This window comes from Lutzomyia longipalpis, chromosome 3, assembly GCF_024334085.1.
Source record: "Lutzomyia longipalpis isolate SR_M1_2022 chromosome 3, ASM2433408v1".
Classification (NCBI taxonomy): Eukaryota; Metazoa; Arthropoda; class Insecta; order Diptera; family Psychodidae; genus Lutzomyia; species Lutzomyia longipalpis.
This window is the reverse complement of record NC_074709.1, coordinates 25,309,282-25,327,406: the sequence shown is the minus strand read 5'-3', so window position 1 is coordinate 25,327,406 and position 18,125 is coordinate 25,309,282. Positions and strand designations below refer to the sequence as shown.

Genomic DNA, 18,125 nt, shown 5'->3' with positions numbered 1-18,125 from the left:
AGGTGTCAAAATCAGATGATAAAATTTGGCGCCAAAATTATTGAGGTTATGTTTGATAGAATCTCCCGGATCGTTTGAATTCACGTGAATCTCATCAAATTCAGGAGAATTATTATTGATTTTCAAAGCCTGGCTGCAGAAAAAGCCGAAAAATGGACTTTGCGTGGAGTGACGATGAGGAAAATGACGAGGCGCTGATGGAAATCTCAGCACAGTTGGAGGAAAATGAAGTTCATTCAACTCAACCAGATTGCAGCATCCTCCCGGAGGATTACCACACATCCCACTTTGTATGCACCGGGAAGGATGTTCCCGCATCATCCTTCCACAGTGTCTCCTTTGTGCAGAACAACGATCTCTCCTTTCTCACTTCTGGGAAGAAGATAAATCTCCAGGAATATTCACTTTTCAATATTTGTGCTTCTGAGGAAGTTTTCCTGGAAGAAAATCTCCTCAAGACGCTGTTTTTGATGGCAAAGACCACAGCGCTAGAGCTGAAGTGTGGGAAGAAACTTCCACGGGCTGTTTCTGAGTCGAATTTCAACAAGAGGATGCACATTACGACCCTTCTTCACTACACCAGGAGCTTCTTCAATGTAATCAGGTAACTTTTGGGAAGATCATGAAGTGATTCTTGGAAGAAGACAATGCAAATGATTTGTTCTTTCCAGCCGTGAGGAGTTGCAGAAGAATCTCAAGCTCCTGGAGAGTATTATTGAAGCAGAAGACTCAATTCCCAGCACAAATATCCTCCCAACAATTCACAGCAATCCCTCTTCCACAACACATCACTTCTTTCACGGATGCCTGGAGTGGAGATGGCTAATCCTGACAATCCTCACGCAGGATTATCGTGCAAATGCCCAGGAGACGGATTTCCGGGAATGCCAGAGCTGGGAGAAACTTCTCAACTCTCTGAGCTTGTTTATCTTCGATCTGCTGAAGATTTCCCTGAATACCTTCAATGGGCTCAAGCTCAGTGAGATTCTCACGGAATCCCCCTTCCACTGTGTCTGTGTGAAGGAAGTTTGGTTCCTCATCATCTCACTCCTGGAAACATTCAAGGAGAAGATCACATTCTGGGAAATCTTCAGCAGTTGCCTCAGTTCCTTGATATCCGGCTCTGAGAAGTTTTCCCACCTTCGCCCAAGCCCAAATAAATGCGAAAATCCTCACATTTTCACCTTATGGATCCTCCTGCACATTGTGAAGCTCCAGGAAATCCCCAGAGGGATCCTCAAGGATGTAAGAAACCCCCGGAAAATCTCTTAATTTTTAATAATAAATTAATCGAAATATTTCTTTCAGACGCCTCCAAATGTTGATCTCCTGGACAAGACTGTCAAATCCTTCTTTGCTGAGGATCCTTCGGAGTTGGAAGCACGTGTGGCCATTAGATTGACAGCTTCCCTCATCCTGAACAACTGGCCATGCGCTATTGATGTGATTGTTCAGTTCTGGGAGTACTTCCACAAGAAGATTAACACGAATTTCTACATTCCCAGTGATGGGATGAGCTCCCTCCTTGTCCCCAAGTAAGCTCCGGAAACCACCCGAAATATTTATTGATCTTCTCACTAATTCCCTTCCTTGCAGCGATTCAGCCATGAGCTACATAAAAGCAGCAAAACAGAGCCTGGACATCCCCCTAGACAGTCTCCCACCCACCCAGACAAGCTACTCAACATTCTGCCACTCAATCGCGCATTTCCTGCACAAATTCTCCCAAACGGACTTTATGAGGAACTTCCAGAAGGTCACTGGAAGGATTTTCATAAAGTTCACGACGAAAAAGTGGCAATCAATGAATGAAACGGGCATTCACAATCTCACGAGCCTCCTGGTAATCCTGACCACGATGGGAGATGAGAAAATCATTGAAAGAGTCGAGAGTATTTGTCTGCTAATCCCCCTTCCGGAATTAGCAGCTTCCCGCCAATTGGCTGCTTCCAAAAGCTTGGTGGCTCTGCTGATTCTTGCCTTTAGGCAATCACGTCCATCTCAGTATCCCGGGAAGCTTGTTTCGAAGCTAAATCTCACAAATACGGACACCCAAACCCCTCAGGGAGTCCTCAAAGTCTTCGCCCATGGGATGTGCGATATATTCGCAGAATCTGAGTCATTTGACCACGAGGAGCACATTCTGGTGGCTCCTTGGGTGCGACAATACCTTAAATCATGCCCGGAGAATGACAAAGAATTCCTCTTAAATCATCTCAATAGAACCCTGGTGAGGATTCAGGGTATCATCGCCAGGGGGGATGAAGGGAGGAATTTACAGGAACTCCTCCGTGCCTTCTTCCTGCACATCCTGCCGTACGTGAAGGAAGAGTATGAGACAAATGAGGGAACACTGTGGCTCCCTGAGCTCACGGGGAATCTCTGCTTGGCAGCTTCAGGACAGAATGGCCTACCAAGGATTGAGGATTTGTTCAGCAGCTTCATGGAGATGAATTGCAAGAATCCCAAGTAAGTTTCTTTTGAAGATTTTTAATGATTTCTTTGGGATTTTTGTGAATTTTGAGGATTCAGGGGGTTAAGATTTTTTTATCCAGAGCTTTCGGATCGAGCTACTTCTTTATTCTGTTGAAGAAATCCTCGGAAATTCGTAAAATTTTCATTCTAATTAACTTGAAGTTTGTACACTTTCCTTCCTGGAACGATTCGATATGTTCCCGGAAAGTACCATAAATGGCTGGAAATTGTGCAATCATCCTGCCCATTGCAACAGGAAGTTTCTAAGGGATCTTAGGAACATCCTTTTCGACACCCGGCTGATCTTTGATGTCATTTAGGGGTCAAAATCTGAGTCTATAAAAACGCTTAACGTAATTGCAAAGGAGACTTCCTAAATGGACTGATTTTGACCTAAAAAGAAAAACAAATATTAACCGGCTGTCGAAAATGAAGTTCCTAAGATCCCTTAGAAACTTCCTGATGCAATGGTCAGGATGACTGCACAACTTCCAGCCATTTATGGTACTTTCCGGGAACATATCAAATCGTTCCGGGAAGGAAAGTGTACAAACTTCAAGTTTCTCATTAATTTTCATTCTTCAAAGTATTAGTTTCGTAGATAATACGTTACTTTTTTTAAATTTGACATCTTTGCAAATTAAACGTCAAAAAATGAATACGAAGCTTTACAGAGATTCCCGAAAATTCAAACGATGAAGTTTGAAGATAACGATGAAGGTACAAGCCTAAAGGAACTCCCGAATGTCCCTTCTCTAGATCCCTCTTTACGCTCTTCTCAATGGTGGCCACCTCAGACAAGGTATCCGTCCTGAATCCCGGACTCCTGATCCATCACTGGATCCGCTGTATGATCTTCTGCTCATCAGCCGCAAATGAAGATCTCCGGATGGCCACGGAAGCCATCGCAGCACTTCCAGAATTGCAGGAAGTTTGTGCGATAAATCGTGAGGAATTCCTGGCATCGCGAGAGCCCTTCTATGCATTTCTCTTTGGGATTGGACAGAAGTACGAGCAGTTGGAGAATCCTCGTGATAAAATGGCGCTCTCCAATAAATTCCACAACTACGTTAAGTCCTTCGGGAAGTGGGCGATGCAGGGACTCAGTACGCCCGATGGGGCAAACAATGTATATCGGACGATTGCTGTGATTGTCCTCCATTGCTCTCATATCATTTATGTGCCTGTAAGTTGATCCTTTTGGGGAGTTTTCTGGAACCTTCTCAATGTTTTCTGTTATATTTTTAACACCACACAGATGAAGATTAATTGCTTCATGAGGCTCCTAATGGCGGAATTTATGCTTCCTGCATCGCTTCTGCTGGGGAAGACACAATCAGTGCATATTGTTAGGGCAATGATGAAGATCTTCCCGGTTTTCCTGGAAGGAATTGCCAAGCTTGACTACAAAGGGGATCAGTACTTGACACGAGCGATCAGCAATATGATCCTGCACTGGACGCCTCACTTTAAAACCACCACAAATGCCTCAATGGCGGCTAAACCCTTCGTGAAGTGCCTGACATCAAAGGAACCGGAAATGGGGAATTTTGTCATTGAGAAATTCTGCGAAGGATTCTTCCCGCAGACTCCGCGCAAAGGAGCCACCTCCAACACTTCCCTGGCTATTAATGTGCTTAAGGAGATTTTTGTGCAATCATCCAGTACGCTGGGGGTTTATGAGTCCCTCCTGGATATTGTTTGCCTCCCACTAATGGATCATGTGCTGATGAGTGATGATTTCGCTCCGAGTAAGAAGCTAATTCTCGATCTCCTGGAATTCATCTTCAAGGGGGAAGTCTACCGTGGGCAGGCAAAGTTCCGGTTGATTGTCGTGCGTGGGCTGAAGGATCTCACGACGAATAAACTCTCCTTCCAGACTTCTGCCTACTTCCTGTGAGTATCTTGGCGACGGTTTTATTTTGAATTTTAAAATTTAACGGTTAAAAATTCAAATTTCCCTCTAAAAATCTCTCAAACAGATTTATGCTGAAGATGGCAAAAGTCAATCCAATGGCCGTCAGGGACATTCTGCCCCATCTAAAGGAACAAATTGTTGAAGTTGAATTCCGCCGGGGGTCTGGACGCGACGCCCGCTTGCGTCAGCAGCTAAACAGCCTCGAGGATGCCGTAGCGAAGGAACTCTAAACAATGCAGGTCAATTCAATAATTTTCTTTTATTTTCAAATTCACTACAAAAACACTTAAACGGTTAACAATAAATATGTTGATTTAGTGTTGAAAGTTAATTCCCAAAAAACGGAGAACCTTTTCAAAGATTTTCTTTTTTTACAACTAATTTGAAAAAACATTGCATTATTGTGCTCACCTTCCTGTTAGATCCTCAAGGATCACGCAGGTAATTTATAGATCCTATTTTTTTTAAATCTATGTCGATGCCTATTGCGGTAAAACCCTAAAAAATTCTTCTATCTATTGCACTGAAATCTTGTCTAAAGTATTTTGTTCATTTAGCTTTTTTTTAATTATTAATTTTCTTTATTATTTTTAAAAAGGAAAAGCTTTCAGTGAATCCCACTACTGGATTTTTTCTGGTTTTTTTTTTGACATAGTGTAGTGAATATATTTGTAGTAAGATAATGCGGTTAATGTGCGGATTAGCTGCATAGATGGCGTGGTATTCTTATCTATTGAACAAGAAGTTTTTCAGTTATACAGCCTGATTTAAAAGATTTTACATACCAGGTATTTATTGATCCTTCATGAAGACAGAAGTCTCATAAATAATTAAACGTATGGTCAAGAGATTAACCTTTGAAGAACTTTGTGGGCCATCGTTGCCAATTTGATTTTTTAATGTTTTAAAAAAAGGTAAATCACTTCAAGTTCGGGGAAAGGAAAGTCGGAAAAACATTTTCTTTTAGGGAGAAAATTTAGAAAAAAAAAGTTTGAGGATAAAAAAATCGGAACCTCCAAGGGTTAATCTTTGACATATTCGGCCTCCGATTGCAATAAAATTGACAACTAGCGCCTTCCGGAATCGTTTGTGGGGGAAGTGGAAGTTAAGTATTTTCTAGGATAAATCTAATGAGTGTACGATCTTCTGTGAGAATTTTTACGTCAGAATAGGAACGAATTGATGGTAGAAGACGTAATTTTCAAACTTTCCAGCGCTGTTTTGATAAATTTAATTCCATTTTCTGTTACTAATTGTATTAAAAAATCATTTAAAAAATCTTTAAAAGGCTTCCAAATGAATAAAAGCTACCAATTCTTGTTTTATCAGACCAGACAGCATTTCTGTCAATTCCTATGAAGCCGAAAGCTTTGAAAAATTAAAAGAAAAACAACAAATGAAAAATATCACAGAAAAACCCCAAAGGATCAAAGCTTGTAGGGATCTAGCTCTTGTGATTTAATTTCTAGAGGCACGCGAGCGTCCAATATGGACGTCTGGATAAGGGGGATAAGGTATTTGGTCTTCCACAAGAGTGTAATGAACTCTACGAATCTTTTAAATGGTTGATTAAATATCAAAAAAGTATTAAAATTGCAGAAAAAGCGTTCAAAATATTGTTTAAATAAACATAAAGTGGAATTTGATGAGGAAAACCAAGAAAATTCTTCTTTATAAGGAAAAATCATTAATAAAGCCAGTAATAAGGCACTACTTTTGAGCTTTCAAGGGACGTTTTGACATATTTATTGTCATCTATGGGCTTTTATTTTGAATTAATGGCAAATTTAATTAATTTATGGATTTTTTAGTTTAAAAAAAACGTACCTAGTAAAACTTCTATTAGGCCTAAATTGAGTCACAATTAATTACCACCGCTCCCGGAAAGAGTTTTTCTTTTCTCCCTAAAAGATACTTAAAGCCTATAAAGCGTTCTTGTATCTACTGTACGATTTTTAGTATCTTATCATTTCTTTTGCGTTTATTACTTATTTTCTCCTCTCTTATGAAATCACTTTAAAATAAAAAAAATCCCAGCATTTAATGAAGCTAAATCAAGTGATTAATGAGCTAAATTCGTATTCTTTATGAACACAGCGCCATCTCTCTGCTAAATACACAATCACAGCTATTCCTCTACTACACACAATCCATACACAATGCTTTTTGGTATGTTTTAAATGGATATAATTTATGATTTCCTCCCTCACAAAAAAATCGCGCAAATCTCGCAGAATTTTTTGGGAGAATGAAAAAAAGGGGCGATACTGTGATGAAAAGGATAACAAATAGTATTTCCTTCCCCCCTTAGTAATTTGTGAGAAGCATGGAATGATTTATTTTTTGTTCAACAATGGGGTGATATGTTTTATTTTTAATACAATCCTACTTTGCGATTTTTCTTTTTTTTGCACTCTATGTAAGAGAGGTAAAAATTGGAAAGGCAAATTTGTTCAAAGAGTTTTTCTTGTGTCTTCCTTTTAGAATCATTCTTTGCAATTTTATTTTGCACTTTTGTATGCTAAAAAACACGCAGCTCTGGCAAGATTTGCATTTTTTTTGTTGTCTCCGCGCGGGAATTTTCTTTTCTGTTTTTCCTTTAAAATTGGTCACGCGGAGAAGCCGTTAAATTAATGCACTGTGTGTGAGATATGCGCGAAGAAGGAGCCCCCACAGTGTTTCTTGCCATTTTTTTTTTTGCTTTAAATAGTATTTTTTTCTAATCACTCCGTGATGTACATTCAACGCCAATCATCATATTTTGGGATGTCCTTTCAAAGTCCTTGGTTGTATCGAAGAGGGCAGCTGAGAAGAATTGACTGAATAGCCTACCCATGTACTGATCCTTGGACGATGGCCACCAACCCTCGAGGAAGCCAATGTGACCCCCGCGGGCTGTAACGACAATGGCCACGTGCGAGGACTTCTCAGCCGCCTTAATGGGGATCCCATCGAGTGGCTGGAAGGGATCATCCGCCGCCGAGAGGCACAGCAAAGGCACTTTAATTTTGTGAAGTTTATTGTGTAGCGTGGCAGCTTCGTAGTAGCTGTCCACATCCTTGAAGCCAAATTGTTTCGATGTGAAATTCGCATCAAACTCCTTTATCGTCTTACTCTGCAGCACCTTCGTCATGTCCACCTTTCCATCTTGGAAAATGTCGTACTTACTCACAGTTGCGCACAAACTACCCGCCAAATGGCGTCCTAGCATGCTATTAAGGTAGGGCTTCTCAATACTTGCGGTCCCTGTTGGGATTAGGAAGAGGTTTTGAAAGATTTATTTTTAGGAAGAAATTTAAGAAAAAAAAAGTTCGTTTTTTACCTTTTTTAACGTCCCACGGAACGGAAATGATCTTGGCGGCTGTTATTGAGCGTCTTGCCTCATCGGAATGTTCAGCCAAGTAATTACCTTCAAAGAAGAAGGAAAGAAAGACCTTTAAATTGTGTTCGGAGTAATAAAATTGGTTTGAAATGCTTTAAAACGTTGATTTTTAATTTGTTTTGGGATGAAAAGAACTAAATATACGTTAAAAGACCCTCAGGAACAGATAGTCTGTTCCCTGATATTACCCCATTTAAGATATAAGAATGTAAAAACCCAGTATTTTGCATTGATTTTATTTAGATAATTTTAAAATTAGTTTGAACGATTTTTTACTTCTATGCAAAAAAGTTTGATTCAATTGGTGGCAGCGGTGGGAGTCAAACAACTATATATACATGGTATACATGCAATGCTCAATATGACTTCATTTTAGTGTTTTTAAGGCTTATATTGTTGGTAATTTTATTGCCTTACCCTTAAAGTAAATGAATTAATTAACCCCATTTTTGACAAATTGATACTATTTTGTATAAAGAAGTTCTAATATGAATCTGAAATCTAATTAATTGGCCTAAAAAGATTAATTTAGGTTTCCATTGAATGACTTAAGTATCAAAACGTTTTTTTCTTTGCGACCTAGTTCTTCAAAACAAGAGTGATCCTTTTTGCCCCATGCGCGCTTCTTTAAACGAAAAGGCTCGTACAGGAAAAAACGGTTAGGGGAGACCGGGGTAAAAAGAGTCATTTTGGAATTTTCAAATGCCAATTTCTCCCAAAATATAAATCGGAAAAAATTAGGGTGCAAAGCCCTACCAACCTACAATATAATTTTTGACAGTAATTTGGAGGTTATCCGATCAGTACTTTAGGAGTTAAAAATGAAAATAGATATTTGGCCCATTTCCCAAACTTTTGCGTATTGAGAAAAACGCGTTTTCCGAACATTTCCTTCAGCAGTTTTCCCATCTGATAATTTTTCTCACTAGCTGGATTAGTGCAGAAAATGTTGCCAAGGTGTATTCTTCAATAACTTTTAATGATTTTTCATTTTAATGAATCAAAACATACCCCTTGGGGTAGATCTAGTCATCCCATGTAAATCATATGGGAGATCGAAATTTTTGGCATATTTTCTATTCATTTGTTGCAAAATGGCGTGTTTGAGAAAATCGCAAAATTCTCTGTTTTAGTGCGTATAAAAGTGAAATTCCTTGTCGCGGATCAAAAGGTGAGAAGTTTAGCTATCAACTACTATCAATCTCTCAGTTGGAAAATCATTGGAAATGTCGGAAAATTCGATCGACTTTATTTAGCCAACTGGTGACTATATTTACCCGTCGCGTTTAAAAAAAGTCAGAAGCGGAAGGGTTCAGGAAAAGCTCGAAAACTCATATTTCCCGTGGAGATAGGGAAAAGCGGTCTGAGACAAAGTTGTAGGCAAGGAAATTTCCTATAAGAATGACCTATTGAGGAAATTTTCTTGTCCTTGGGGAATCCTGCAGATAAGGATTTATGCAAATTGACTATTTTTACCCCGGTCTCCCCTAAGAGCTTTAAAAAGTTAATGACAGATTTGAAAAAATGAGGGCAAGTCAATTAACTAAGAAATGTGTCTGTCTCAGAATAAAATATTTTTTTTTTAGTAAATTCAAATTTTAATTTTAGAGACAAATTTTTATTTTCCCTACTTTTCCTATTTATTCTCTTTACTAAAAACTTTTGGTTGTAAAGTTTAAATTTCGCGGTAAAAAAAAGAAAATAAAGATTCAGAATAAGAATAAAAGATTTAAAAATTCAACAAATATTGACAAAAATGAATTAATTACTGATCTTTAGTCCCTTCGTTTAAAGCTCTTTATAAAAGTTTTTTTCTTATCAAATCAGGCGGAAATAGCTTAAAATTACGTTCACTGAATTAACTAAAATTAATGATTCCTGCGAGAATAATGACTTGTTCTATTTGTCTCTAATTTTTAATTAGATTTTTACTCTTTGAAAAACAATTTAAGAGATTTTTACACCTGTTCATTAAATAATTATTAGGCATTATATTAAAGTATTTAAAAGCAGCTGTTTAACCTTTAATTCGATTATAAACATTTACATGAAATTCCTCTTAAATAAAAGACATAAAAAGCCTTAGTTTTATGTCTGATTTTTTACAGTTTTTAACTAAATATTAATTCTTTGTTTAACAAAACAGCTTCTTTCTTGGAAAAAAAAACTCAAAAATTATTACCTTCCAAAGTTCAAAAAACTTCACTTAATAATTACCCCGACTCATGAAGGTTTAATTTCTTAATTTATATTCATTGTACTTGAAACAAAGTCCAACAATGAACTTTTATCAAAGAAAAGCATTCATTAAAATTTCCCCACAAGCTACAAAAGCAGAGATTTATGAAGAAAAACTAGCAAAAATTGCTCTTTTCACGTGACAATTTGAGGAAGTTTGTATTTTAAGATGATTTTGCTCATAAAAAGAATTTATTTCCAATACACTAAAAATCTGCAGGTGCTAAAATGGCTTAAATGCAATTTTAATGTGTTTCTGAGGGGCTTTTCAATAGGGCAGTAGAGTGTGCAAATTTTTTTTTTTACTTCCTCAATGAACATTCAATGAAATAAACTATTAAAGAAATTCACCGAAGCGAAGGAAATTCAAAGAAATATTTTTATTTTCACGAAATGGAAAATTATCGTTAAAAATTAAATATTTCGGAGGAGGGAAAATTCTCTCTCTCACCTAAAATGAGGCCTCCCATGGAGATTCCCGTGGCACCGAGCTTAACCATTGGATTAAGTTGCCTCACGTGCTGCACAACCTCCGAGAGATCTTCGCAATTGGCGGCACAGTACAGCCTGGGAGTCTGTGAGGAGGAAAAACGTTCAGTTTAAGCTACTGAAAAGCCTCAGAAAGAGATTTTTTTTTAACTTTACCTTCAACATGATGCCACCGAGGCCACGATTGTTGAACACGACGGTGCGTATTCCCGTGAGATTGGCCGCAGTGACCAGGCACTTGATGTACTCCGCCTGAGACTCGCCCGTGAGTCCTGGGAGGATGAGAATGAGCGGAGCATCCGGTTCGCAGCCATCCTCGAGCCAATCGAGCGCCACTTCACCCCCATCCTTGAGCGTCAGCACCTCACGGCGGTAGTTAATGCGCGGGAGGATCTGCGACCGGAGGATGGAGGCAAAGACAGTCTGAGCGCGACTCTCGACGCACCAGAATGTCGGCCAGAATTTCATTTCCAGCGTTGGCACATTCTTCAGCAGGAACTGCTTGAAAGGTCCCTCGGAGACAGCCAAGATTGGACGCTGAATAAAATAAAATTCTTTTTATTTCAACTTTTTCTTTTCTTCTACATTATTATTTTTTATCTCTTAGAGTGAGAGAATGGAGATAAAAGTCCCATTAACACCTTGGTAATAAATAAAGTAAACTCCTAATGAAGTCATGAAAGGTGGGACTTGGAGAAAAAGTTAATGGAGCAATGAGGTTGAGATTTTTTAAATAAATTCTCAAGGAACATTGAAAAGATTATTTTTAATGATTTAATAGATTCAATTGAGTGAAAAAGGATGTGGAAAATCTGTTAAAAAGTTCCTATTTTTCATTTCATTACACACAGTTAAAGTTTTCTTAATTAAATTCAGTTATAATTTAATTTATGGATCAGAGTTGATGCGAACTTATTTGATAGATTAAAGATTTGCAATTTTGCGATGAAAATGACGTTGAAGCGCGCGGCAGTTTGTTAAATTCTTGAATTGTTTTAAAGTTCAGAATAAAGTCTGATTCTGAGGCAAAAACTAATTGAGAATCATCGGAAAATCCATTTAGATTAGTTTTGATTAATAATTGTTAGAATTAACGTATTAAAAGTAAGACATGTTTTACCAAGATGGAGGAAATTACAAAAAAACGAAGAGTAAAAACATAGTTCAGAATCAGAATAAAGCTAATGAGATCGCCAAGAAATCTTTACTAGATACTTGAAAGTTGGGCAAATCTTACAGGAAAAAGTTTTTGTTTAAAATGCCAGAGCAAAGAAAACTAATATTGCGTCCAATTTCAAGACATTCATGACTTTTCTTGACTTCTTCGGATGCTACATCTATTGTTTCACATTAATCTGTTGTGTAAGTTCTAGTATGGATGTTGTCAACATTTTATTTGCATAAATCTTATTGAAAATATTGTTCAAAGAAGAACGAAAATTTAAAAAAAATGACACCTGTCAAAATTAAGAAGAAATCAAGTTTTGTTCTGAAGTTCAAGAACGCTCGTACTTTTGGCTACTTTTCAAATATCCTGCAAAACTGCCCTATAGGATCAAAATCCTGTGACTTTTTCTAATTTCAAGACTGATTCTAAGGTTAAGTTATTTTAGTTTTGGTTCTACAAATCTAAAAGAACAGAGTTAAACAACATTACTTCGAAGTCTTTGTATGAATTTGAACTAAAGAAGCTTAAAAATACCAAATTTTCTCGTTTTTTGGCTTTTATTCTATAGAGATTTTTTTCTATTTTAAGTCTTTTATTTTACCCTATTTCGTCGTGGTTGATGTAACATGCTAATTTACTTTATCGTTTAATCTGTTCTACATTTCCAAATATATATTTTTTAATAGAACAAAAAACCTCAATCTATATCACGATCTATACACAGAATAATATTCTGCCCATATTCTACTCGTAATATCCATTGAAATATTCTATTTATCTTTAATCTAGATGTAAATTAACTCAACTTAAATCACCCACATCACGAAAATTACGCATGTTTTGCAATTTTTACGCTTATTTGTGATTTTTCTGCTTCCGTTTATCAACGCATTTTCCCTTCAACACGAAGATGGGCAAGTAAAATATTTATTTTAATCAAATACGAGTTCAAACTCCAGCCAACAGCTCCAAGCCCAGGATGAGCTCCATGTCAAGTTGCGATAAACTCAAATCATTGAGGGTCGCATGCGTTTAACATGTCTTCTTCACTATCATTTTAGATTTTATAATTCATTCACAATTACCACGCTCTTCGTTGTGGCTTGGCTTCTTTTAAATTGTTCGCCAAGTGTCTCAATAGAGCTGAAGAATTTTTTTGTAGAACGAATTTTTGGGGATTATATTGTTCTTATCAGTGATCCACGACGATTGCATGCTTCCCATATCGCGCGGGGGAATTTCGTAATCGCCATGCCTCACAATTCACGGAAAAGAAATTAAGAAATATTGATTAAAAAAATGTTTTATCAGCAGTCTAGAGATAAGGGAATTTTTCTTTTAATTTTCAGGGTTAGACGGTTGAATGATTTTGATTCTTTAGCAAGAATTGCAAAAAGTCTTCCATTTAGAACATTTTGAGAAGATAAACAGACAGACACGAGGTTCTGGCACGTGTCGTGAATGTGGGCGCGTTGCATTTTTACAAGTTGTTGACAATCCAACACTGATTAGGCATAAACTAATTTTAAAATCTTATTATTCATTACAAAGATTATAAAGTCAACAGCATTTGAATCATTCAACCTTATCGATCACAAGGTTTTCAGCTTGAAAATTACAACATTTTCATGCCCATACAGCTTCAAAGGCTCCTAGAGAAATTATAATAATACATCTTTACTATAGGGGAGACAGAGGCTAGGGCTATGTGATTAAATAAATTTATTATTTGGATTTATTTTATGGTTTTAGATGTTTTAATTTAAACGGATGAAAACGACATTATTAAATAAAATGGATGAAAATGACAGAGGCGTAGCGAGGGAGGGTGTTTTGGTGTCTAAGCACTCCCTAGAATTTCAGGAAGTTTAAGTTTTCCTTTTTAGGTCAAAACAATTTATTTTTCAATACTGAAAATAATTTTCAAATGCATTTGAAAAATATAAGACTTTTGACAAAAAATGAACAAACGTCAAATGTTAGAAACGTTAGAAAATGGACAAACATTTAAAAGAAACGTCAAACGTTAGAAAAAAAGAGAAATATTTTAAAGAAACTTTAAACATAAGTAAAACAATCTAAATCATTTTGAAATATATCAAACGTTAAAAGAAAATCGACAAACATTAAGAAAAAGAAACGTCAAACGTTAAGAAATAAATCAAATCATCTTCGAAAAGAAGTGTTAGACATTTAGACAAATGTCAAGTATTAAAAGAACAATGGAAAACTAACGTCAAGAGTTTGAAAAAAATCATCAAACGTTAAAAATTAAGATCAAACTTTAGAAGAGAAAATGTAAAACGTTTTCAAAACAATGTTAAGAGGTTTTTAATTTTTTCTTAATGTCTTATTATTTAAAAACAAAGTAAAATTAACTCCTTAAATCAATTTCTGGCTACGTCCCTGTAAAACATAACATTTTAATGCAAAAATTGCACGACTTATCCATTCGTGAGTCATTTAGCCCCATTTAAAAATTTTATTAGATAAAAAAATTCTTCAAAGACAAAATCTTTAAACAATATTTTCTTACAGTGAAAAGACTAAAAATCGTCTTAAGATAAGCTCTAGTCAAGCTCCAGTCTCCCCTGTGGTTCATTAAAGCAGCAACAAGCTTTAAGTTCTTCAATTAAAACTCGAGCTAATTGCAAAAACGGCTAAATAAACGATGAAAAGAAAAATATTTTTTTTCTGGCCGAGTTCCAGTTTCAGCGTGAATCCAGCATCAAAAACACCTTCTTTGTGTCGAAAAATTGACCACTTGCTATCGCTTTAATTTTATATCTCTTGCACTAAATCACATTCAGCCCCCCTGGCTTGGAGTCGTCTTATCATTTTGCCGTTCACAAGCCTTCTTTTCAGTTAACATTACCAGCTGTTTTTCTTATCATTTAACTAACCACTAACATGCTTAAGAAAAGCTCACAGAAAGGATCTTTCTTTAGGAAAATTTTCAAAGGATCATGGGGAATTTGCGAGTTAAAGAATTCGCGAATAATGCCAATATGAATGAATGAATGGCGTGAATTGTATGACAAAATGTGCGGATGTCTATTAATAGTTGTGTTGTGTATAAGTGGGCAATTTGTTTATGCATCTGATTGGAGTCAATTGAGGGAGTTTTTTACCTTAACGACCTCCCAGAAGTAGTAGCAGACATAGCCGACGACGGAGAAGGCGAAGAAGTGCCACCGTGGTAGGTCTATGAAGTACACGAATAAATCGTAAATCATCCTGGGTATCCTTAGGGCCAAAATCTGCAAAAATTCCAATTAAATCTCTCTAAGAGATGCTTCCTTTTTAACACAATTCGCCGGGTAAAAAACTTCTTGAGGAATTTTGCGCCAAAAAAATTCACACGAGCGGGAATTGAGCACGCGATCGACCTTTGGACTGGATTGACTCAATCTCACGTCCTCGCTCGTTCTATTGCAGCCCATTTTCACCTGATTTTTTTTCTTTTACTTTTAAATCTCAAAAGGAAATTAGCCGCAATTTTCCACTCACCAGACAATCACAAGTGAGATCACTTTTGTAGTCACACAGAACACACGAGAAGTGATAACGATTGAAAAATGAGATTTTGCTTTTATTTAATTCAACAAGATATTCATGCAAAAAAAAACGCGATTGCAAAATCACAGAAATTTCTCGTGGGGAGCACACACCACGCCCGACTGTGCCCAACTGTGGTTAACCCACGACTACGACGACTGAATGATCTCACTCACAGCGCAGAGGAACAGAGGAAGAGATATTGTGGCGCTTTTGGGGCTTCTCTATCGCACACAAGTACATGATTGGGGGCCCCCAATGACCCACCTTTGCGGGCAGACGGTTGGATTTCAAATGGAAAATGAGCTTTGGCTCAGAGGAGAATTTTGTTCCATTTCACGAAGCTTTAATTTAATTAAAACAGTTTATATTCATGGGATTTAAACTTGAAAAATGATCTAGAGAAATTAATTCCTTAATCAATTATCTTGAAATTTCGCGTAGAAAAGTTCTAAAATCTTGGCTTTAAACGAATTTAGTCACTTTTTTGTCAGATTAAAGTGTTTTATTAATTCAGTTATGAATAGTCCTTTAAAACACTTTATTCTTACAAAAAGTGAAAAAATCGGTTATGGCAAAAGAGTTTTAAGAATTTGCGAAATTTCAACATTAGGGAAACGTGGCCCAATTCGGTCCTCTTAAGGCCTTTTTCAATCCGCTATTACTTAAAACAAATAAAACTTAAAATGCAAAAAGTTATGGGAGTAAAAAATGCATTAAATGGGCTTTAAAATGGTACCAAATTGAAGAATATTGCTTTGAATTTTATACTACTTTTTCTCACTATGCGCGGTCCGAAATTGGTCCATGTTCCCCTATTGAGGGATTATTTTGTTCTAGTTATTTTTAGAGTTTGAATATTCGTGAATATTAACGATATATCTTAATTAAATTGAAGCTTCGTGAAATAATAGAATAAAATTCTCCTCTAAGCTGAAGCTTTTTTCAGTTTTTGTAAGAATAAAATGGTTTCAAGAAAGATCGAAACGGAACTAAAAGGGCTCGTAAAGTTAGTAAAAGTTAAAGATAAAACAGAAAAGTCTAGGAACAAAATGTATGTAGAACTAAAAATTTTCAATAAAAATATTCTATAAAATATAGCTTAAGCTCTCCTTTGACGAAAAAGCCTTTCCTAAACATGTTTTGTTTGACTCTATTTGCCCTAGACTGCTCTATGAAATTTAGCCTAGATTTTCTTAAACTTCTTCTGAAATTTTCGTAAAGTTTAACTTCAAAATTTCACAGAATAGTCATTTTTTGACAAAAATTCTTGAAATTTCGAGTAAAAAATTCCAAGATTCTCCTTCTTACTGAATCTATTTAACTTTTTAAGAAGTGTATAAAAAACTTATTATGCTATTTGTTGCTCTAAAATTGCCCTTAATGCCCCTGGAAATTTTTCTTTGTTTCTTTAAAAGTTTTTATTTTCATGAAAATCGTAGGGGAGACCGGGGTTAAAAAAGTCACTTAAGGGTTTAGAAATAGCTAAAAATATCATATTTCCCAAATAGATAAAACGAAATGTACAGCTCATTTTTTTAGGAAATTTACTGCCCTACAACTCTTTCTCAGATCATTTTGTTCTATCTAGCTAGGAAATATGATATTTTTGGCTTTTTCCAAACCCTTAAGTGACTTTATTAGCCCCGGTCTCCCCTAAAGATCGAGTAGAATCGTTTAAAGCTCGAATCTGAGAAGTTGTTATGTGAAATTTAAAGAATATTTCATTGAGAATTTATTTTTCTGGACAATTTTGAAGTCTTTGACTTAACGGAAATTTCAGGAAAAAAAATCTTGAACAAAATGATGGTATTTTGAAGTAAAGATCAGGGAAAATCATTTATGAGTTTTCCTGCAATAAAAGGATTTTTTCAAAATTTTTAAATATAAGTATGTAACTAACTGTGCCCTTCCTGCCCTAATTTTTCCTCATTGTCAGCGAATTCTCAGGCAAAGGGTTAATCTTATTCAATTTTGCTGCCAAATGTGTACGGGGGAGGAATCACTTAAAAATTCTCATTGATGCCAAATTGAATACTTAATCCTTCTTGGCTCTAAGATTTTCCAGGACAATGTCCAATGGGGATGCATGAGCCCATAATACTAACTCCTGTGTGTGTGGGTGAAAATTCCCATGTGATTCTTCCCACAATCAATCCCATTTTATCAATAATTCAACACCTGCAACTGCCACCCACCTACATAGGAAAAAAAAAGCGGAAAATGCGTCAGAAAGTGGGGCGCTCATGTGGATGGCCAATTGATTTTTCCGATTTTCCCTTCATTCACAGGAAAATTCACATTACTATGCAAAAAAAAAGCTCAAGAGAGAATTTTTCTTTCGCGCAGACAAAAAATTTGAATAGGGGAAAAAAAGATTTCCTCGCGTGCTTTTGGGAGAAAATATCTAAATGGAATTTTAATTTTGATGGTATTTGGAAAATCTAATACTACAAGAGGAGGAATGTGAAAAGTCCCCACGAGACACGAACCATGTGCAAAAGGGCCACCCCATCCCCAGACTCCCCTAACATCTCCCCCCGAAAAAAAAAGCCATGAACTTTCGCACTGCGGCTTAATCGATTCATCCCTTCACAGTAGAAGAATTTCCAAACAAATTTTCCCGAATTTTCCAACTTTCCACCGCAATTAATTTGCAAATTTTATTTAAGGAAAATGTGAAAATTGATTTGTTATCCCCCTTAGAGGTCATTTACCTTGATTTCTTTTATTAAATCACTGGGTTTTCCAAGAAAATAAGGTCACTGAAAATTTTTCAGTTGATCACAGTTTTTTTTAGTTTAGAAGGAAAATTCAATTTATTGCAATTTTATTTGTACTTTGTACAATTTTTATTTAAAAAGAATTTAATGCACAACCACTTTGGATAAATTTAG

At 36.3% G+C, this 18,125-nt stretch overlaps 3 protein-coding genes across 3 annotated transcripts in view; 2 read left to right on the top strand and 1 right to left on the bottom strand.

Annotated features, from left to right (window-relative positions):
* The window catches only part of LOC129792945 (beta-1,3-galactosyltransferase 5), a 1,144,668-nt gene that overhangs the window by 163,692 nt on the left and 962,851 nt on the right, over window positions 1–18,125 (top strand). The gene's annotated exons all lie outside the window — the stretch shown is intronic.
* LOC129792891 (protein MMS22-like) lies at window positions 43–4,752 on the top strand. The gene is made up of 7 exons (XM_055832303.1): window positions 43–604; window positions 672–1,245; window positions 1,309–1,535; window positions 1,597–2,469; window positions 3,235–3,661; window positions 3,734–4,371; window positions 4,458–4,752. The coding sequence occupies exons 1-7, from the start codon at window positions 153–155 to the stop codon at window positions 4,621–4,623; spliced, it is 3,357 nt and encodes a 1,118-aa protein (XP_055688278.1). The 5' UTR covers window positions 43–152; the 3' UTR covers window positions 4,624–4,752.
* LOC129792951 (protein ABHD1) lies at window positions 4,634–15,461 on the bottom strand. The gene is made up of 6 exons (XM_055832447.1): window positions 15,181–15,461; window positions 14,802–14,930; window positions 10,659–11,039; window positions 10,465–10,588; window positions 7,716–7,802; window positions 4,634–7,639 (listed from the first exon to the last, which is right to left on the bottom strand). The coding sequence occupies exons 2-6, from the start codon at window positions 14,904–14,906 to the stop codon at window positions 7,113–7,115; spliced, it is 1,224 nt and encodes a 407-aa protein (XP_055688422.1). The 5' UTR covers window positions 14,907–14,930; window positions 15,181–15,461; the 3' UTR covers window positions 4,634–7,112.